General features: G+C 49.3%; 1 protein-coding gene across 1 annotated transcript in view; it reads left to right on the top strand.

Moving 5' to 3' along the window:
• Positions 1-21,884, top strand: part of STXBP1 (syntaxin binding protein 1) — a 67,929-nt gene that overhangs the window by 40,590 nt on the left and 5,455 nt on the right. Inside the window, exons 7-18 of the mRNA XM_021691265.1 lie at positions 776-924; positions 3,121-3,205; positions 4,013-4,143; positions 5,095-5,202; positions 7,221-7,281; positions 8,637-8,702; positions 9,648-9,728; positions 11,640-11,778; positions 12,662-12,771; positions 14,314-14,415; positions 16,259-16,344; positions 19,349-19,503. Coding sequence (XP_021546940.1) covers positions 776-924; positions 3,121-3,205; positions 4,013-4,143; positions 5,095-5,202; positions 7,221-7,281; positions 8,637-8,702; positions 9,648-9,728; positions 11,640-11,778; positions 12,662-12,771; positions 14,314-14,415; positions 16,259-16,344; positions 19,349-19,503 — 1,273 coding nt within the window. The remainder of the gene's footprint in view (positions 1-775; positions 925-3,120; positions 3,206-4,012; positions 4,144-5,094; positions 5,203-7,220; positions 7,282-8,636; positions 8,703-9,647; positions 9,729-11,639; positions 11,779-12,661; positions 12,772-14,313; positions 14,416-16,258; positions 16,345-19,348; positions 19,504-21,884) is intronic.

Raw genomic sequence — 21,884 nt, forward strand, 5'->3', positions numbered from 1 at the left:
AGATCAAGGTAGTTGACAAAAGTGAGATTCTGAGAAATTACTGATAGCTGATAGACTAGGTAATTTAAGAGGAAATTTTAAACTTCTAGAATAAGAAGAAAAATACTGACAGTATATTACTGAGGATAGGAAATTACCAAATCCATAAAAAGCTCCTTTATCTGCCCCAGTCACATGATTTCCAGCCTGTCCCTTACTTATAAAAACCTAAACTCATAATGGCCTAGAAGGTCTTATACTAATCTCCTCTCCTGTTCTTCTTCTGGCCTCCTCATTGTTCATCAGACACTCTGAGCACGTGCCTGCCCCAGGGCCTTGGCGCTAGCTATTGCCTCCATGTGGAAGTCTCCTGCTGGTGAGAAACTCCTCACCTCCTTCAAGCCCTTGCTCGTACATCTCCTTCTCAAGGAGGCCTGCTGTCCTTCCTCCCGGCGGCCCTCCAGGCATTCTTTCCCTGCTCTGTCATGTTCTCATACACTTAAACCAGTTTCTCACATATCATATAGTTTACTTTTCATTATGCTTATTGTTTATGGTTATGTTATTCTTTTGTAAGATTGCGCACTCCTCGAGGACAGTCGTGTTTTGGTCACTGATAGTTCCCAAGTGTTTAGCACAATGCCCGGCCTGCAGCAGACACCCAGCACATATTTGTGGAATAAATGAGCATATGTTTATAGACTCACTACCAAGGTTGGAGAAAACTCCCAGCGGTTCACCCTTCTGGATGCAAACATGATATATAACTTTTTTTCTTGTTTCTTTTCCTTCTCAGGTGTATTCCTTGGACTCTGCAGACTCTTTCCAGAGCTTCTACAGTCCCCACAAGGCTCAGATGAAGAATCCTATACTGGAGCGCCTGGCAGAGCAGATTGCAACTCTGTGTGCCACCCTGAAGGAGTACCCAGCTGTGCGGTACCGGGGGTAAGGCAGCATGCCAGTCTGCCTTCAGCGGCCTCCATGTGCCCACCGGGCATGTAGCTTCCTTTTATCTTGAGATTCCTCTGGCAGTTGCCTCAAGAGGGTCAAGATTTGAGTATCTTGCATTTATAATCGTTCTTCCAATGTTTTTGATAGTCTCTAAATTTTATTGTGAAATGTAATAATGCATCCAGAAAAGGGCATGAAATATATATATTCAATTACTGAACAGCTAAATGTGAACCCCTGTGTAACCACAATCCAGGCTTCCTGTGGTTTTTTAGCTCTTTCTAACCTTTTAAAACAAATACCGTCTTTGTAGAAGGTGTTCTGGAGTAAGAAAAAATACAAGGATAATTCTCCAAAGGACATATTCCCTAGATTTTATAAAGTCATTCACTTACTACTTATCTGCTGTGTGCTTAGTGCTGGGGAGAGAGTACTTACCTTGAAGACACAGCCCCGGCGCTTAGAAGCCCTTGATCTAGAAGGGTAGGTAACACGCATCCCGACACCTGTGTGCATAAGGTGTGCACACCTAAACTACAGGGCCTGCGAGACCAGTGCCTGAGCACAGGACAAGGGCCTGGACATCCAGAGGCAGGAGAGGGCCCTTTGAGCTGAGGGGGTCAAGAAGGGCTTCAGACCAGAGGTGACATTTGAACAAGGTCTTAAAGGGCAGTTTCGGATTTCAGTAGACCAATGAGGAGCACAGAGTACTTTGTGTGGACAGTTGGCTCTTGCCGTTGGGATGAACGGAAGTTTGGAGTTGGGAAAGCAAAGGGCAAATTTGAGGAGGATTGGCATTCTGGCAGAGTGACTGTGGAGGGCTGTGGGGCGTCTCTGGAGGGCAACTCAGTGGGGCAACTCTGAAGCCATTCCTGGAGGCCCTGGAGGCCAGGCTTGGGATGATGTCATTTAGTGGTTATCAGTGGGGACCTTTGGGGGAATTTGCACAGGGGAGTGAGAGCAGCAGTGAGGCAGGGAGACCCAGGGGGGTGGCCGCTGCAGGGGGAGTGAAGGGCCTGAACTGGCGGTGCCAAGGACCATCGTGGCGGCCTGTCCTTACTGACTCCTTGTCTGCTGAAATGTGCAGCCATGGAAAAGCCCCTCCCTCTATTATTGGTATTCCCTGACAAAAGCCTGGTGGAAATTAAGAAATGGGGGCCAGGCCATATCTCCTGACAGGGTCGGGGGAGCTTGGAGTTCATTTGTGGAGGGGGTGGAATGGGAACGGAGCTGCTTCAGCACTGAGCCTGGCCAGGTGACAGGCAGCAGCCACACACTCTATACAGTTGGGAGGAGCCCCAGGAAGTGCTGTCAGGCCTGGCCAAGGGGAAAGGTCCACCAGCTCTCACTTACATCTTTCTGGCTCTGCCAGCAGAAGTGTCACCTGTGAGCAACACAAAACAAGACCCAAGGGAATTTGAATTGAGGGAAGTGAGAATCAGGTGGGTGAGGCTCAGACAACCTGATCATGGGAGGAGAGTGGATGGCCAGGACCCTCTGTTGAAGTGTGGTGGTTTTTCTGAAGCCAGTGGGAAAGACTGCCTCTATATCCATTTGGATTTTTTTTTTTTTTTAAGATTTTATTTATTTGACAGAGAGAGGCACAGCGAGAGAGGGAACAAGCAAGGGGAGTGTGAGAGGGAGAAGCAGGCTTCCCGCTGAGCAGGGAGCTCGATGCGGGGCTCGATCCCAGGACCCTGGGATCATGACCTGAGCTGAAGGCAGATGCTTAACAACTGAGCCACCCAGGTGCCCCTGGATTTTTTTTTTTTTAAAGATTTTATTTATTTATTTGAGAGAAAGAGAGAGAGAGCAGGGGAGGGTCAGAGGGAGAAGCGGACTCCCTGCAGAGCAGGGAGCCCGATGCGGGACTCGATCCTGGGACTCCAGGATCATGACCTGAGCCGAAGGCAGTCGCTTAACCAACTGAGCCGCCCAGGCGCCCCTGGATTTTTTTTTTTAAAGGAACTAGAAAATCATTTATGTTCTAGGCACTGAGCAAAGCGTTTTATTTGTCATTTTAAATTGTATGTGTAATACATGAATATATCCTCAGTGTAAAAGAACAATACAGGTGAAGCTTATCTCCCCTGACCCTCCTTGCACTTCCTGCCTTCCACCCTGAGGACAGTCAGTGCCGTCGGGTGGGTGCATGGCCAGTTCACCCTGTTGTCACTCCTCCTTTGTCAGGGAATACAAGGACAATGCTTTGCTGGCTCAGCTAATCCAGGACAAGCTCGATGCCTACAAAGCCGATGACCCAACAATGGGCGAGGTAAGTCTGGACTTGGTGCACGTGGCTCTCTCGCCAAGTGACCACAGTGTTTGTATGGCAGTCCTGGGGACAGCTGGGTTCTGTCGCTCCCAGAGTGTGCATGGGTGCCACTGTCCTACACACTGGCCTTCAGTGAGATGCTCAAGCATTGGGTGGGGGGGATACAGATTCTGCTCCGTGTAGGGTGCCCAACCTGTGTCTGTTTGCTGGGACTTGCCCAGGGTTAGGACTGAAAGTCCCGTGTCCTGGGAACACCCTCAATAGTAAGTGCAGTATCAAAACCAGAAAATTGATATTGGCACAGTCTCCAGCCCTTAATCACATTTGACTAGTTTGTACGTGTGCTCACATGTGTGGATGGTTCTGTGCAATTTCATCACATGTAGAGATTCACATAACCCCCACTGCAATCAGGACAGAACTGTTCTATCACTATCATAATTTTAAAACTGAAAGTCCCAGGTCCTGGGAACCCCCTGGGTCCTAGGCAGACTGGATGGTGGGTCACCCTATTTATAAGCAAACCCAGGTGGTGCTCTCCTTCATAAGCTCACTCTGGACCCCAGCCACAGTTTTGGATCTACTTTAAAGGACCCTCATTAGGAAATAGGCATACTGGATTTTTGCATGGTGTTTACTGGTGTTCCTGTCAAGCAGCAAATGGGACTAGTCAGTGCTGTTTTAGCAGGTTTTATCTCAGAGGTCACTTCCTGGGGCTGCTTTTACAGGAGGGGCAGCTGCACCACTGGGAGAGACTGGAGTTGTATGGGTGGCTTGTGAAAGCCTTCCCTGTGTCTGTCCTTCCAGGGCCCAGACAAGGCGCGCTCCCAGCTCCTGATCCTGGACCGCGGCTTCGACCCCAGCTCCCCCGTGCTTCATGAACTGACTTTTCAGGCTATGAGCTATGACCTGCTGCCCATTGAAAATGATGTATACAAGTAAGTGTACAGACCCAGTACGGCTTTGCAAGCAAACCAGGTGCACCTCTAACCTGAGAAAAAGGATGTCTTTCATCCTAGGGAAGGCAGGTGCATTGATAGTCTTGCTAATGAGCCTGCAAGCTTTTCTGTGAGTTCCCAAATCTATGTGGCATTAGCAGCCAGGAGCTCGTGCGCCTTTGGGGGAGAACAAGAACTTTAGATCTTTAGTTCCCGGCTCATGTCACCTCAGCTCAGAGCCTGCTTGAGGTGTGTGGATGTGTGTGTCTGTGCCCCCACATGTATGCATATCTTATTCAGAGTTAAAACTTCTTCTTTATAGGTCATGAAATATCATAAAATGTATCAACAGAAGTTTCTTACTGAACTTTATTTGCAAAGGAGCTCTTTTCTTCATTATAAACAACATTTTTCTTGGTAACAATCACCCAAAACTCAGTTTCTAAAAACTAATTTTTCTTTTTTTGGAAACAGACTGTATTGTTCTCATGTGGTTTCAAACTAAGGTTCTAAAAATGTGACTGAATGTCAGTTTTCCTCCCTGTTGGTACTTGTAATTCTTGCTTTCCCTTAGATGTTCGTGATTTCACATGTAAAAATATGCTGAGGACCTGTTGCAGGTACCTGATTTTAAAACTGAAAATTTAGGTACCACATGTTTGAGGATGGTATCCTGGTCCTTCCCAGGAAAGAGCAAGCGTGATCTCTGACTTTCCCTTACAAGTAGCTCTGAACCCACCTGTATCCTGACTTGAGCACATACCGGCCGACCCTGCAGATTTTAAAACATTGACTCTGGGTCTCTCCCTGCCCGAGAAACTGCTGCTGTGTCAGGTGCTGATCCAGCACACCAGTCACACAGTGACCCCTCAGATGGCCGAGACCGTAGGCTCTCGTCTGTTGCAAATCGGAGGGGGCTGGATGAATTTCGTGGGGATGTCTCCTCTCCAGGTACGAGACAAGTGGCATTGGAGAGGCACGGGTGAAGGAGGTGCTCCTGGACGAGGATGACGACCTCTGGATAGCACTGCGCCACAAGCACATCGCGGAAGTGTCCCAGTAAGAGCCCCTTGCCCCCGCCCCTCCCCAGGGACCCCGGCCACCCCGCCGCCCCAGCTCCAGGGCTCACCCCAGAGTGCAGGCAAAACCCTTTCTCCAGATGGCGGTTGCTCATGTGCACACTCTGGGCAGCTTGCACAGAGCTGCTCAGTGGATGGATTCACCCACATGATAACCAGTGATGATGAAGCCCTTCTAATCTCAGCGCGAGTGACACCAACTTCGCCAAGTGAGAAAATCCACTGTGTTCAGGTAGCTCTTAGTATTTTTAGAAAACATCCGTAGCTCTCAGGAAATGCTTTGTAAACACTAAATGTTTAAAGCCAGTGCCTGGGGCGTCTGGCAGGCTCAGTCAGTAGAACACGCAACTCTTGATCTAAGGGTCGTGAGTTCAAGCCCCACGTTAGACATAAAGCCTACTTAAAAATAAATAAATAAATAAAGCCAGTTCCTTCCATTGAAAGATCCAGATTACACTGCATCAATTCGATTTTCTTTTATATAGCCGGTGTGTCATCTTCTTCCGCTGCTGTCATCCCTAAAATTTCCAAGCAAGAGCTAATGTGTATATACAGAACCCGTACCTTGCTCTGAAGATGTTTCAAAATGTTTCTAACACCTGAATTTTTTTTTTTTTAAGATTTCATTTATTTATTTGATAGAGACACAGCGAGAGAGGGAACACAAGCAGGGGAATGGGAGAGGGAAAAGCAGGCTCCCCACCGAGCAGGGAGCCCGATGCAGGGCTTGATCCCAGGACCCTGGGACCATAACCTGAGCCGAAGGCAGACGAAAGGCGCCCCTTTCTTTCTTTTTTTTTTTAAAGATCTTTTTATTTATTTGACAGAGAGAGAGACAGTGAGAGAGGGAACACAAGCAGGGGGAGTGGGAGAGGGAGAAGCAGGCTTCCCGTTGAGCAGGAAGCCCAATGTGGGGCTTGATCCCAGGACCCCGGATCATGACCTGAGCTGAAGGCAGACGCTTAACGACTGAGCCACCCAGGCACCCCGAATTTTTTTTTTTTTTTTTTAGATTTTGTTTATTTATTTGAGAGAGAGAGTGCACAGTCGGGGGGGAGGGGCAGAGGCAGAGGGAGAAGCAGACTCCCTGCTGAGCAGGGAGCCCCACCAGACTGGCACCAGGGCTTGACCCCAGGAACCCCAAGACCATGACCCGAGCCAAAGGCAGATGCTTAACCAACTGAGCCACTCAGGTGCCCCTAACACCTGAATGTTTTTCTAAGACCTTTAAGCTATAAATAAAAATTCTGCTTTTGCAGAAGGACATTCTTTTTTTTTTTTTTTAAAGATTTTATTTATTTATTTGACAGAGAGAGACACAGCGAGAGAGGGAACACAAGCAGGGGGAGTGGGAGAGGGAGAAGCAGGCTTCCCGCCGAGCAGGGAGCCCAATGTGGGGCTCAATCCCAGGACCCTGGGATCATGACCTGAGCCAAAGGCAGACACTTAACAACTGAGCCACCCAGGTGCCCCTTGCAGAAAGACATTCTGTCTGCTACGTTGAGTTGGTGATATCCTCAGTAAGTTCACAAGGAAGAGTGGGAAAATAACACAGTCTTAGATAGTTCAGTTGTTCAGAAAAGTGGCCCCAAACTTTTCGGATCACTCAACCTTAGGAAAATGTTGCTTCACATTTCCAATATGCAAGTTTATTTATGAATTAACTATATAGTTAATTGTAGTAATATGTATGTTTTACAGTATATACAAAAGCATAAATTTAAGGATGGAGTAAAGTAAACATAAATAGATGTACTAATAATTTCTTCTCTCCAGTCATCCCGTACACCCCCCTCTGGAGACCCTGGTTTAGAATATTAGTTAGGAAAATGATGTATCCCTCTCTCTCTTCTTCAAAAATCACTTTAAATGCATACCTTACTGGCAGGAAAATTTGCCACATATTCCTGAAGGAAGAATCTCGTACCACTTCTGTAGCATCCACATGGAGGCCCAAGGCGTTGCTGTGAAACTTAGCTGCCTCCTTCTGTCTTCTAGGGAAGTCACCCGTTCTCTGAAAGATTTTTCTTCCAGCAAGAGAATGAATACTGGAGAGAAGGTAAATGCATACTAGAACTCCAATGTCCTTTAGGCTAATTCCTGTCTTCTTTCTGAGAGCTGGTCGGCAGGGTGCCTCCATGGCACAGGACTAGTGAGTTAGGGGGTTATTGTCACCTCTTCATCTGATATCATTTTGTCTTATTTTTGCATTCAAGATTGAGATTGGAGCCCTCATCTTTTGATGTTTATAGAGATCTTCATTTTGTTACCCTGAAGATTAATATTTACTGTTTTAGATCATAATTCAGTTTAAGCCAGAAGAACTATGAAACCTTTTTAGCTTGTGGTGGAATTAGAATTCATAACTTGCCTGGTCCTCTCCTTACCCTGACATGGGTTCGCCAGAGGTGGTTTACCCATCGTGGTCAAGGCAAATACAGCTCTGACTGTATTTTAAGCTTGCTTAAAACCATTTGGTGACTCTGTTCCCAGTAGAATCAAGTCTCACTCACTCATGGACACACCTTATAGCACCAGGCCATCAGGCTCCCCAGACTCTCAGGTCTGCCCCCTACCCGCTTGTACCCACCACCTTGTACCCACCACCTTGCCTGAGTTCCTTGCCTGGGCCTTGCCTTGTGAAGTCCTGGTCCTTTGGCTCAGGCATCATTTTCTCAGGGAAACCTTCCCTACCACCACCCCTCCAGACTAGTGAGGTGCCTCTCTGCACCTCTGCATCCACACTTGTGATTTTCCGAAGAACACTAATCATCTCAGTCGGAATGGCTCCTCTGCTAGATGGTAGCTCCACAAAAAGGCAAGAAGCTCTCTTTTTTGTTTGTTTGTTCTGATCTTGTATCTCCAGCACCTCACCTGGTATATAGTAGTAATTCAATAAATTTTTGTTGGATAAGGTGGGTCACACAGTTAGCAAGTAAACAGACCTCTTTCACCTGTCAGGATGCACATCCCAGCCCTTTCCCAGCTTCTTCCTTCTTTCTACCTGTCTACACAACTGTAGCCTTTCTGCTGGGATGAAATGTGAACTCAATTTCAAGACTGCTTGAGCTGAGTATGCAGAAAGGCAGCACGGGGAAGAAAAATTGCTCTTTCCTGGCAAGAATTATGCTCTCAGTAACTTTCTAGCCCAATAAATAAAACATAATTGCTACCCTTTGGAGTTCACTTCCCCACCTATAAGATAGTTATGGTATTTGGATCAATAATTTTTTGAACCAGAGGCCTGGAAATCTAAACCCACAGTGATCTTGGGCTTAATAGATTCGAGAGTTTCTGAGCATGCACTTGGAAGTCTGGTGCTGGCTCCTGCCCCGCCCTGTGCCCACCACCCTTGCAAAGCCTCCTAGGTCAGGGCCATTGGAGTGAGACCATATGTTTTCCTTCCCCTTGTAGACTACCATGCGGGACCTGTCCCAGATGCTGAAGAAGATGCCCCAGTACCAGAAAGAGCTCAGCAAGGTACGACCATCCCAAATGATGGGTTTGAATCTTGAGTATAAACAGTTGCAGTAAGACCTCTCAGAGCCCCACTGTACTGACTGATACATTGAAATCCACAAGTTTTTAATCAACTTCCAGTTTTATTAGGAAAAGCTGAAAGGCTGGATAACTTATTTCCTATGACTTTCTTTTTTAAGATTTTTTATTTATTTATTTGACAGAGACATAGCGAGAGTAGGAACACAAGCAGGGGGAGTGGGAGAGGGAGAAGCAGGCTTCCCGCAGAGCAGGGAGCCCGATGTGGGGCTCGATCCCAGGGCCCTGGGATCATGACCTGAGCCGAAGGCAGACGCCTAACGACTGAGCCACCCAGGCGCCCTTCCTATGACTTTCTTTTCTCCTCTTCATCTTTTCTCTCTTTATCCTTCAATTCCTCACCTCATGAGCCTCTCCCCTGGGCTGTTTGAATGTGCTCATGACATGGCAGCTGGCCTCCTCCAGAGTGAGTGACCTGAGGGAGAGAGCCAGGAGGAAGTCACAGTGCCTTTTCTGTCCTGACCTGGGATGTCCTACGTCATGTCCTCCACACTCTGTTAGAAGCGAGTCACTGAATCCAACCAATACTCGAGGACGGGGGAATTAAGCTCCACCTCTAGAAGGAGGGGTATCAAAGAATTCGTGGATACATTGTAGAACCATTGTACCACCCTACCCCCATAAAGGATTCCTCCCTCCACTTGCCTCCTTTTGGAATGCAATTTGTCTCTCTCTTTTGACACACAGAATTTTCTGTCATGATGTTTGTGTTCCTGCTGGAATGCATGTTTTATCTCCTTTATGAGGCTGGAATCTCCTTTTTGCACTGCATAGTGTTTATACGTAGTAGGAGCTCAGTAGATGTTGCATGAGTGATTTCTTGTGAGTGAGTGATTTCTTGATCACACACTCTCTGCTTTTTCCCAGTATTCGACTCACCTGCACCTGGCCGAAGACTGCATGAAGCATTACCAAGGCACCGTGGATAAACTCTGCCGAGTGGAACAGGTAGGACCTTTTCCTTCTCTTTCTGCCATGCCCATTGACCCAGCTGAATTGTAACATCTGACCTTGAACATCCTGCAGAATCATAGGATATAGAAGTCTACTAGATCACGTTGTCTCAACTCTGGAGCCAATCAATGCACTTCCACTCTCAATGGTAGGGACTAGATTGGTCTGGAATGCTGTGTCATTTGGATTTTGCATGTCTGACTTTCTACTGGCTCCTTGGAATGTCTGAAGAGAGATATATGGATCTCTGAGCCCTACACTGACAAGGCTGGCTGAGTTTTATATTCTGAGTGTGTTTTTCTCCTGCTGTCGCCACACTAGCTTTGGAGACCTAGATGCTGAGAAAAGCTAGTGCAGTAGCATGTCAGAAACTCACCCACAGCCTCCCTGATCACGATTAGGACTGAAAGTCAGCAGTTTGGGATTTGAATTCTGTCTCTGTCACTGATTTGTTTGATGTGCCTATTTCTGCTTTATTTTCCTCATCTGCAAAAGGAAATAACAATGCTGCCACATTTTCCAGGAGTGGTGTGTGGAGTCACTAATCCTGGCCCTCCATTCTCCAAGTGTGAGAACATTCCTCAGCTAGGGTCAGCTTCCAAGGCAAGGGAGGGCATTAAGCGAGTGTGAAGCTGCGGTGAGAAAGAACGGCTCAGGTTCTCAGTGTGAAGCTAAGATTTACATCTTCCAGCGTGATGTGACAGGCCAGCTTGGGTTTGTCAGACTTGTCCCGATTCAATGACGCTCTTCCAAGGGGAAGTGACCCTGCAGAAGTCCATCAGTTTCATGGGCGATCTTGGCAAGCACAGGGCATCCTCTCCAAAAGAACTGGACTGTCTGGAAAATAGGGCATCCCTATATCAGTAAAAATGCAGTCAGGATGAATCCTTGGAAGCGTACATTTTTTCAGAAGTGCTCCATAGTATTTGTTGAACTCGTTACATTTAATTGGACCTTTAGAGAGTATTAGACTCAGGTCCCACTGCACAAAAGTCTGTTGAGAATGGTGGTAGCTCTGAGAGGTGAAGGGGCCTGGGGGCACCCACCTTCCTCGACCTGGACAGACCACGAACTCGAGACCATGATGGTTATGGACTCATGGGGTCTTTAGAGGAGGGAACCTTCAGGCGAGCCCTGTCTGGGCTCCAGGGAGGGTTGCAGCCATTGGTCTCTGAGAACAGAGTGAACGGTTCTTGGTTTCCTGAGGCTGATGTGCGGCCTTCTCTAGTCTCTCTACAGTGGATGTGACTCTTGCCTGAGTCGTGAAGCAGGGGCCGTCACTGTGCTCTCTCTCATCCTCCCTCTTTTGCCAGCCCCTCTCTCCTCCTTCATCTCCCTGGGTTGGATTTCCCTTGTTTTTCTCCTCGCCCTGAAAGTGGTTGGAAGATTAAAAACAGGTCAAAAACATAGAGTAGTTCAAAACTCAAAAAACATGTCCTTTCGCACCAAGGGGGAGCACATGGGAAGAGTCTAGCCAGGCAGTGGCCCCTTAAAATGCCAAAGCTCTGCATGTGTGGGAAGGCAACCCTTTCAGCCCCGATCCCTCAGCAGGGCTTTGTACCTCTAGAGGCCCCACCAGGATTGAGTCTTGACCCGAGTCAGCGCAGGTACACAGGCACTCACCCGGAGGGAGCTGCCTACTTCAAACAAGATGGCAAAAAAATCATGGTGGTTTCTGTTTTTGCAAAGTGAACCCTGGGGCTGTCATCACTTCTCACTGATGCCATATAAAACAATGCGGATGACACCAGTGCTGATTACGGGGCCTGGTGAGAGCAGAAGCCCCTGCATAGGACCTTCCCCAGCCAAGCGACAAATCCCGTTTATGGACCACCAGTTGTCTAGTAGTTCCCATCCATCCAGACCGTCGCCAGGAATGGGGCCAGTGTGGTGTGTTTTCTGCAGGACCTGGCCATGGGCACGGATGCTGAAGGGGAGAAGATCAAGGACCCCATGAGAGCCATCGTCCCCATTCTGCTGGATGCAAATGTCAGCACTTACGACAAAATCCGCATCATCCTTCTCTACATCTTTTTGAAGAATGGTAGGAATGGTGGGATAGAGAAGAGGGGAGAGGCCCTTCCTTGGGCAAATGAGGCAGGTGGGAGAAAGAAGACAAAGTGGAAAAGTGTTTAGGAGACATGGAAAAGATATTTTTTTTTTTAAGATTTTATTTATTTGACAGAGAGAGGAGACACGGTGAGAGAGGGAACACAAGCAGGGGGAGTGGGAGAGGGAGAAGCAGGCCTCCCGCGGAGCAGGGAGCCCGATGCGGGGCTCGATCCCAGGACCCTGGGATCATGACCTGAGCCGAAGGCAGACGCCTAATGACTGAGCCACCCAGGCGCCCAGGAAAGGATATTTAATACGGAGATCCCAGGGGCTCTTTACATTTGGGGAAATGTAAGCAAATGTGTTGCAACTAGAGGCAATTAATTCTAGAGGTAATAAAGGTGTGGCGTCTCTGGAAGAGGACAGGTGGGAGCGGGGAGAGGCCACTGACTGCAAAGCCAGTTTGTGAGAGCATGTCTGCCAGATACTTGCATCACATTGGTAACTCTGCCTTTAAATAACTGATTTTTACCCGCATTATAGTTGCCCATAAGTGTCCATTGTGCAGGAGATGGACACTGAGACTCTTGACTTCGATGTGGGTGGGGGCGGGCAGGGATGGCTGAGAAGCAGGAGATGGGCGGAAGTATAGACCATAATGGGGCAGTTGCTGATGGTCAAAGCCTGGGACAGAGTGGCTAGAGTGGAATCGAAATGCTGATTTTGTCCTCATCTTACAGTAAAGTTGATGTGGTGAAGATTCATTTCTACTAACCCTGAGAAGGGACCCTGTCCCCCCTCAGGCGACTGGTTCTGCTTCTGAGTGTGTGATGCATGGTGGTTGGGTGTGGTGACCAGGGGTTTTGTGCTCACAGGCATCACTGAGGAGAACCTGAATAAACTGATCCAGCACGCCCAGATCCCCCCAGAGGACAGCGAGATCATCACCAACATGGCGCACCTGGGGGTGCCCATTGTCACTGATGTAAGGGGCCAGCCTTGCATATGGGGAGGGAGAGGCAGAAGAGAAGCTGGCGTGTCTTATCTTTTCTCCTGATTTACTTAAGGTGGCTTATGATACATACACTCAACATTGAGAAAGAAAAAACATAAAATCGGAGGAATAAAGGTATAGAGATATAATAAAATAGAAGTGTTACTCCCAGAACCAAGATGTGCACAGAGTCATTAAAGCTGAGCTGTGTCTGCACCAGCCTCAAACAGGAGTCACGCCAGCTTCATTCTCTGTGTCTTGAGGTCAGTCTGGTCTACTTTTGCACACCCAGGTCCAGCATCTTCTCTGAGGGTGAGAGCACAACGCTTAGTTAGCATCAAGCAGGTTTGCCACTTGGTTCTTCACTGGTGATGATTCAGAACCAGGCCAGGGCAGGGTGTCTGGGAAGCCCGACCACACTGCACCCTCTAGAGTCGGCTGGGGGTTGGGGGGCTCCAGAAATCAAGGAAGAGGCCCAAGCACTCTTCAGATCTCTCTGCCAGGAACCTCACTCTATACTTTCTTCCTATGGGGAGTTGTTCACACAAGGGTGCTATAAAGCTGGAGTTGCAAATGTACTTCTTTTGGAATCTTAGAGTCAAAAACTTTGTCCCTGAGCCCAGACCAGAGACCTAGAACTTTAGGTAGTTTGGTGTTTTTAGACCCTTTTTCACAAGAGGCACCCAAACGGGAATGGAGATGGTTTACTCATGCACCCAGACTGTCAAAGCAAAATCAAAGACCAAGTCCTACCCAAAACAGTCTTTTCTCCTATAATTGAAGCAAACTATGTTTTTAACTATCAGGATTTTTTTTTTTTTAAGATTTTATTTATTTACTTTAGAAAGATGGGGAGAGAGAGAGAGAATGCATGCACCAGTTGGGGGAGGGGCAGAGGGGGAGGGAGTAGGAGAGGGAATCTCTCTCTCTCTCTCTTTTTTTTTTTTTTTTAAGATTTTATTTGTCAGAGAGAGAGAGCAAGCGAGCACACAAGCTGAGGGAGTGGCAGGCAGAGGGAGAAGCAGGCCCCCCATTGAGCAAGGAGCCCGATATGGGACTTGATCCCAGGACCCTGGGATCAAGACCTGAGTCAAAGGTAGACGCCTAACTGATTGAGCCACCCAGGTGTCCCAGGAGAGGGAATCTCAAGCAGACTCCCCACTGAGCACAGAGCCCGACGCAGGCCTTAATCCCATGACCCTGAGATCATGACCTGCGCTGAAACCAAGAGTCAGACGCTTGACTGAGCCACCGAGGGACCCCACTACCAGGAGTTTTTTGAATGACACTTATATGTTTGACCCACATTTGCCATTTTTCATGGCTTTAAAGAACCAAGTTTGCTCCAGGTTCTTGGGCGAAAGCCCAAGGGGCACACGCTGGACTTTTCCAGGAAAACCCCTCCCACTTCGTACTCTGCCAGTTGCTGACTCTCTGAAGGGAGTCCTCAGGAGCGATTTCCAAGGGCCAGCACAGTCGCAGGGGCCCAGATGACCCCTGACTCCATCTAATGTCACATGTGTTTGCGCTCAGTCCACACTGCGCCGCAGGAGCAAGCCAGAGCGGAAGGAGCGCATCAGCGAGCAGACCTACCAGCTCTCGCGGTGGACCCCAATCATTAAAGACATCATGGAGGTCAGTGAGGGATGGCTGTGAGGGTGTGTGGGGGACAGCCAGGGCCTGGGGCTCTTTGCCTACGGCCCAGAGGCCTCCGGCTTCACCTGCTGTGGGCTGGTGGTGATAGCCTGGGGTTATCTGTCCCAGAGGATTTGTATCCAGTCTCAGGGCTCTTCTAGGCCCCATAGCCTTGTCCTGAGGGTTTAGGGAGAGCTGTCCCCAGAGGCCACCAAATGCAGACCCCCACGATCTATATGACATAGCCCCAGAGTAGATACCCCTCGATGGTGCTGTATCCAAAGGACCAAACACATCTAGCGCCTATAGGTCAGATGAGTAACGAGCGCCACTCTGAGGGTGCGGGTGTGTGTGGAGGGGCCTTTGGGATGCCCCCCGAGCCAGTCCCTCCCTAAGACACCCCGTCAGTCAGGGACCCTGCCAGGCATGTTTCTGCCTCTGCTCTCCTGTTCACATCCATCCCTTGCCTGCGGTGCTCTCCCTTTCCACTTCTGAGCCCTCCCTTCCTTCAAAGTCCCCATCAGGTCTGACGGTTCCCATGCACTACCCCTGTCTGACCTCCCAGCACCGAAGAGGCTGCCCCAGACTCCTGTAGTGTGTCGGGGATGCCCTTCACATACACGTGTCTGTTCAGTGTGTGGAGTCAGCTTTTTATACCTTGACCTCTGCCCTCAACTCATGTGTCCTCTGGCACTGTGCCTTGGACATAGTAGGTGTTTTCGTATCTGTGAATGTGAGGTGTCTCTCTGCTCTCTGCTTGTAGCTCAAGAAACCCCGCTTAGAATCCTGCCCCACTGGACCTTCAGGGTGGGTCTTGGAGCTACCTTGTCCAGCTCCTGCTCTCCGTAGGTGGACAAGACTGGGGTCCTGACAATGAGGGGACTTTCCCAGAATTCCTTTGTCAGTTCAAGCAGTCCGTGTTCCTGCGGACTTATTAAAATAAGTATACTTTAAATATATATAGTGAGTCAACTTCCTGTTTTTAAAACCCACAGACCAAAAGGATGGGTGAACATGAACATCTAGGAACCGGTTACATTTCTTTGTAATGTAATTAAAGCCCACCCCCTATCTCCTTTGCTCCTTTGTTCTCTGCTCCCTTTTCCTGCCCCCCCCCCCCTCCCCCTCCCCTGAAGAACCGCGCGCGCGCGGGCGTGCGTGCGTGCGTGCGTGCGTGCGTGTGTGTGTGTAGGCTTCCCATGGTAGCTATTAGGAGGAGTTCTAGACAGCAGGAGGTGCATAGCTGGAATCCGCCCCCTGGATAATTAGACCCTTGGGAAACTGAAGGTGGAAGGTCTTGTCTTGCCTGAGACACTGTGCCTATGCCTAGTTTCTCCAAGACTGATGGCAAGTGTCAGGAATTTATTGGACAGAATGCAACATTTATAACCTCACGTAGAATGTAGAAGAAAAAGAAAAAACAAATTAGAAGGGAAGCAAGAAAAATGAACGCAGTTTTGTTGAAGTTTTTTTTTTTTTTAGTCATCGCTATACCCAGCGTGGGGCTTGGACTCAGGACCCCAAGATCAAGAGTCGCATGCTCTTCGGACTGAGCCAGCTAGGCGCCCCATTGCAGTTTTTTGTTTGTTTGTTTTTTTTAACTTTTAAAGAAGCAGCCCTGCAGACTGATCTCCGTGCACCAGCCAGTCGTAGGGCGTCTGGTCCCTGCGGAGCACCGTGCTAGGCACCTAGAGCGGGCAGCAGGCCGGGGGGATGCTGGTTGTTGCAAACTTGGCCATGTCACTGTGCTAAGTGACTTGTTCTTTGAACCATCTTGCCTTGGTTCTGTTGGCCCTTCTCAAACAAATGGCAAAAGCCCAATATCTGTCTCTTTTCTTTCCAGGACACAATTGAAGACAAACTTGATACCAAGCACTACCCTTACATCTCTACTCGCTCCTCTGCTTCCTTTAGTACCACCGCAGTCAGGTGAGTGAGAACCCTGAGCCAGTGAGTGGGAGAAGTGGGCCCATCTCTGGTTGGTTGTTGGGTGGTCCTTTTACGAAGTAGGAGTATCCACAAGAACCCTCCCACTGCTTCTCATCACAGCCAGAGTGCAGGCCCTTCACCCTCCGGCTTCCCACCACTCTCATTCCTTGCTCCTCCCTTTGTTCTCTCCATTTCTGCCTCACTAGCTCCCTTCTTTGCAATGTCAGGCTTACTTCTGCCTCAGGACCTTTGCACTTGCTTTTCCCTCTGCCTGAAATGATCTCTCCCCAGTATATCTGTGTGGCTTGCCCCTTATCTCCTCCACCTTCCCTAACTATCCTTTTTAACATTACACCAGTGTTCCTAGCTGTGCTATTCATAATAGCTCAAAAGTGGAAATAACCCAAATTTCCATCAACAGATAAATGGGTAAACAAAACATAGTGTATTCATACAATGGAATATTATCCAGCCTAAGAAAGGAATGAAGCACTGACTTGTGCCATAACATGGGTGAAGCTTGGAAACATTATACTAGGTGTAAGAAGCCAGTCACAAAAGTCTGCACATTGTATGATTTCATTTGTATGAAATGTCCAGAGTGGGCAAATCTGTAGAGATAGAAAGTAGATGAGTGATTGCTGGGGATGGGGGGCAGGCATTGGGGTGGTGGAATGGGGAGTGACTGCTAACGGGTATGGACTTTCTTTCTGGGGTAATGAAAATTGTCTAAAATTGACTGGTGATGGTCCACAGTTCTGTGACTATACACTGCATTGTACACGCTGAATGAGGGAATCGTATAACGTGAATTACCTCTCAATAAAGGTGTTACAGAAAATAAAGAAAAAAAATGATAGCCACCCCCCAACACCTCCTCTCCCCCTTCCTTTTTTTGTTCACTCCATACATTATACCAGCATGTAGTAGAGTATTTGTGTTTCTCTTGCTTACTGCCAGTCTCCCCCAATTAGAATGTCAGCCTCGCGAGGGCAGAGATTTGTGTGTCTATTTTAGCCTCAGTTGCTAAAACAGAGCCTGGCACATAGTAGGTGCTCAGTGTATTCTGCTTTCACTTTTGGTTAATCAGTTGAAGGGGATGAATATGTTGTCTGCATAGAGCTGCGTTTCTCAGAATCATGCTTGATGGAAGTGTGGATGCCTTGGGTTTATTGGGTTTCTGCCACATACCTGGTGATGCTCAGATATTTCAGCTTGGAGATGTGAGTAGACAGCAATCCATACTTCTGTCCCTGGGTTCTCCAACACTGTGTATTTTCTTGGTTGCTCATGATATCTTCCAGGGTCTGTTTTCAAAGGCGTTTCCTCTTTTTCTCCTCCTGCCGTGCATCGGGAAGCCTTCCCTTCTGTGCTCTGTGAGGATGTCTGAAGGTATTTTGCCTGCAGACTCTTCTTGGCCTCCCTCGTCTATGTGGTCCAGGCTGTTCCCTGACCCACAGAAGCATCTCTTACCTTTCCTGAGGTGGCAGCCTCTGAGCCAGGGTGCTACTGTTTTTCTTTGACAGAGAGAGCCTGGGGTGGCTCCTGAGAAGAGTCAAGGCTGAATGAACCTTTGAGCTTGGAACAGGAGCATCTCTAGCTCCAAAGAGGGCATGCCGGGGCCCTGGAGTAGCATTTACCTCCCAAAATGAACACTTTGCATGCTTATCTTCCTGCTCGTGCTTTGCCTGCCATCTCTCTTGCCTCCCAGCCTGCTGCCCTCACTTTTATTTGTTTTTAAAGATTTTATTTATTTATTCATGAGAGACAGAGGGTGAGAGAGAGAGTCAGAGGGAGAAGCTCCCTGCGCAGGGAGCCTGAGGCGGGACTCGATCCCAGGATCCTGAGCCGAAGGCAGACGCTTAACGGACTGAGCCACCAGGCGCCCCCGCCCTCACTTTCAGGCCTTCGCTTAGGCCGAGGCTGCAGGCCCATGTGGCCTCTGTGGCACTGTGCGTCCCCTCTGATGCCAGTGGAGGCCAAATGTCGATTGCCAACACTGGGGTAAAATTCAAAATCCCCGGTGGTGCCGCAGACAGGCGGGCTGACGATGGCAGACTGTCAAAGGATTTTCTCTGTGTTGACCCCATGTGCCCCTGGCACCTTCAGGATCAGAAAGTGACTTTTTTTAACGCTGTCATTAGGAAGAAGGGCAGAGATTTCACTTGAGACTCTCCTTGTTTTGCTTTTGCTTTATTTCCCCCATTTTCTTAACCTGGAAGCAACCCATTTCTCATTGTTTCTGAGGACGAGGTGAAGACTTACTAAGAGCAGCTCAGGGCCAGTGGGGGGAACTGCCCCACCACTGAAATGCCTGTCTTTCAGGAGGAGCTCAGTGTCACATCTCCTGGGAAGACTTCTCCGGTGATGCCTGGATGATGATGCTAGAAGGCCCTCCCATGTGTGTCCTGATAGCACTGAGCTCCTCTGTAGCACGATTCTGACCTGCTTCCTTCTCCCCACCCAGCCCAGTTCAACCGCGAGTTCTCGGTGGGCACGGCTGAGTCTCCCTCGGGGCGGCACCGCGGGGCCAGGGGAGACCATAGCCCGGTGAGGTGCTCAGTGTGTGAATCAGCGTGCCGACCTGACGGCAGGCCTTGACTCCACCGTCACCGCTCACTGCCAGCCGAGGGTCCCAGACAAGCCTAGAAACCTGTACGCTCGAGGGCAGAAGCCTGACAACCACCGCGAGGGGCGAAGCTGGGGGGAGTGTAACACGCCAGACTTTAAAGCTAACTCGAGCCTGCCTGTCGCCTCATGTTTCCAAGAGAGTGACAAGCTCACAGCATGGGCAGCCAGACCCCTTGATAATGTGCACAGCAGTTCAGCTCGGCCAACACTCGCTACTACTCTGTTTTGGTCACTGGTGTACAGAATGAATGTGTAAATAAGTCATTGAGGTATGAAGTGCTAAATACTTCAGTGCAGATAAACATAATTAATCTCTCTCTCTCTCTCTTTCCCTCTCTCTCCTCCTTCCCTCCCTCTCTCACCCCCACCCCAGCGCCCGCTATGGGCACTGGCATAAGAATAAGGCCCCAGGGGAGTACCGCAGTGGTCCCCGCCTCATTATTTTCATCCTTGGGGGCGTGAGCCTGAACGAGATGCGTTGTGCTTACGAGGTGACCCAAGCCAATGGAAAGTGGGAAGTGCTAATAGGTGAGTGGGGGCATGTGTTCTAGAGGGAAGGGGCTGCTTCATTGCACTTTGACCCATTCCATGCTTTGGTGTTTCATTCTGTCTTCGATTCTCCATTGCCCCTGCAAAACTTAGTCTCTAGACATGTTTGTGGACAGCAGCAGCTGAGGGGCAAAGGGTTCTTTCCTCGTGTCTGCACTGTGTCTCGTGATGAGAGGCAGCTGTAAGCGGTGGGAAGCGCCCGAGCACAGACTCCAACACACCCAGACTCCCGTCCCTGCTTGGCCACTGCCAAGTGGGTCACCTTGAGCAAGCGCTCCACCTCTCCATGCTGCGATTTCCTTACCCAACCAAACGGGGTTAAGAACACCCACTTAGAGCCTTGCACTGGGCCTGAGGTGGGACTTGTCTGTTTCCTGGCATTGGGCCTCATATCCAGAAGAAGCTCAGTGAATGGAAGGTAAATTATCGCCCCCTCCTTTACCTGTCCGTTGGAGATGGACAGACACAGCCTGCGAGCAGATATTGCCTGAAGCATACTGGCCTGACTGCTGGACTCTGCTAAGGGATCCCGCCTCCCCTTCCAATTCCTACCACTTCTAGGTCGGCCATACCCTTTCTGGCATTTCCTTTCCAGAAGAAAGCAAGCAACTCATTAAGCTGACTTAAAGGCAGCAGAAGACTTTACTCCTTTTTCATGCCTGCAGGAGCTTCCACAGTTTCTAGGGCTGGAAGGGGAAGAGTGAACTCCAGATACCTTCCTTTTGCCCCATCTTGCCCTTGACAAAATGGATTGCACCTCCTGGGCTGCCTCTTGACACTGACAAAAGGCTGTCGGCACGTACTGCCCTGGCCGTGCCCCTGATCTCTATGAGCTGTGTCCGTTTTACACCTCCCCTTTGGGGTAACCAAGTCACAGTGCCCACTAAGCTCTCAGAGTGAGCAGGTTCTGCAGACCAGTCTATGTGGCCATTCCTGGGTGAGTCAAGATGGACCTGGCACTGTCAACCCCCTTTCTAGAGACCACCATTCAGTGGGGAGACTGGACATCCTCTCCTTCCCTCCCCATTCCCTGGAACTTCCGCAGCTGGTCGCCATTTCTCCCTGTATTATTTTCTCCTTTTTTTACGTGGACCCCGTGATAAAGCTCCCTCTGCCCCCTGCTTGTGTATGTGTTGCATGCATGTGTCTGATAATTCTCAGCTCAAATACAGCTTTCCTGGGCAGAAGCTGTCACAGCCAGGCTTTGGTGTAAATCTCCCTCTTCGACTTTGGTCCTGACTTGCAGTTCCCTGTTGGGGGGTGGAACCCTAAGGAGATAAATTTGCCCCCGCAGATTCACGGAGAGGCCTTGCGCAGACAGCTGACGTCCGCAGCGTGGCCTCACCCGCTTTGTGCATGCCGGCTGTCCTTGAGGCCTGTCCTTGAGGCTTGTGTGCGTGTGCGCGTGCTCGCGTCTTGCTTTCTCACACCTCATTGGCTGCATAAAACATGGGCCTGAGTTGGCATGTTCCTGTAACGTACCGTTGTTCAAGCAGTCAGCTGGACTCTGTTCTCCCGCAGGTTCTACTCACATTCTCACTCCCACCAAATTTCTCATGGACCTGAGACACCCCGACTTCAGGGAGTCCTCTAGGGTATCTTTTGAGGATCAGGCTCCAACAATGGAGTGAGAGTCAAAGAAACAAAGTAAAAGCAGCTTATTACAGAAAAGAAACTCTTCCACTCTGAAGGGTTTTCTTTGATTATTCCGTCACTCTTTTTCTTTCTTTTTCCCTTTTTAGTTTATTTATTTGATTTTCTTTCAACAAGAAAATGCTTGCAGTTCTTAACACCGATTGAAAATGTGTCCGGTGCTGCCTTCACAGACCCTGCCGCGAGAGCCTCTGGGCCCCGGCCTGCCAGCTCACTCGTGCCCTGGGTCCCCTGCTGCTCAGTCAGGCGGTGCCGCCCCCTGGGTTTTAATCCAAAAGTGATCATAACTGCTGTGACCAGTCCTTCAGAGGAGCTGGAAGCTGAGGGATGCTGGAGGCATGGCACGCAAGCCTGCTGGCCTGGGTGAATTTGTAGGCACCAGGCAGGGAACACATGGCCTCCTGCTTGTGTGGGGGTTGTGCGAACTTGAGAGTGAGGCCCGCAGGCGTTCAAGGGACCATCATGTCTAAGAAGGCAGAAGTCCAGTGGAGATATCCACGGGTACCTGATCGTGAGGGAGGCTCGTTGGAATAGACTCCACGTCAGTGGTAGTTAGACACAGAAATTCCTTTTTCCCAGGACAGGCGCTCAGCTCAAGGAAGTTTCTAGGGGGTGATGGGGTCACAAGCCATCGTGTACTTGGTGAACTCCAGCCCCCAGTGGAAAGCTCGGGTCTCATGTTCGTCTGGGGGAAATGGCCCTTCATA

Source organism: Neomonachus schauinslandi, chromosome 13 (assembly GCF_002201575.2).
Source record: "Neomonachus schauinslandi chromosome 13, ASM220157v2, whole genome shotgun sequence".
Lineage (NCBI taxonomy): Eukaryota > Metazoa > Chordata > Mammalia > Carnivora > Phocidae > Neomonachus > Neomonachus schauinslandi.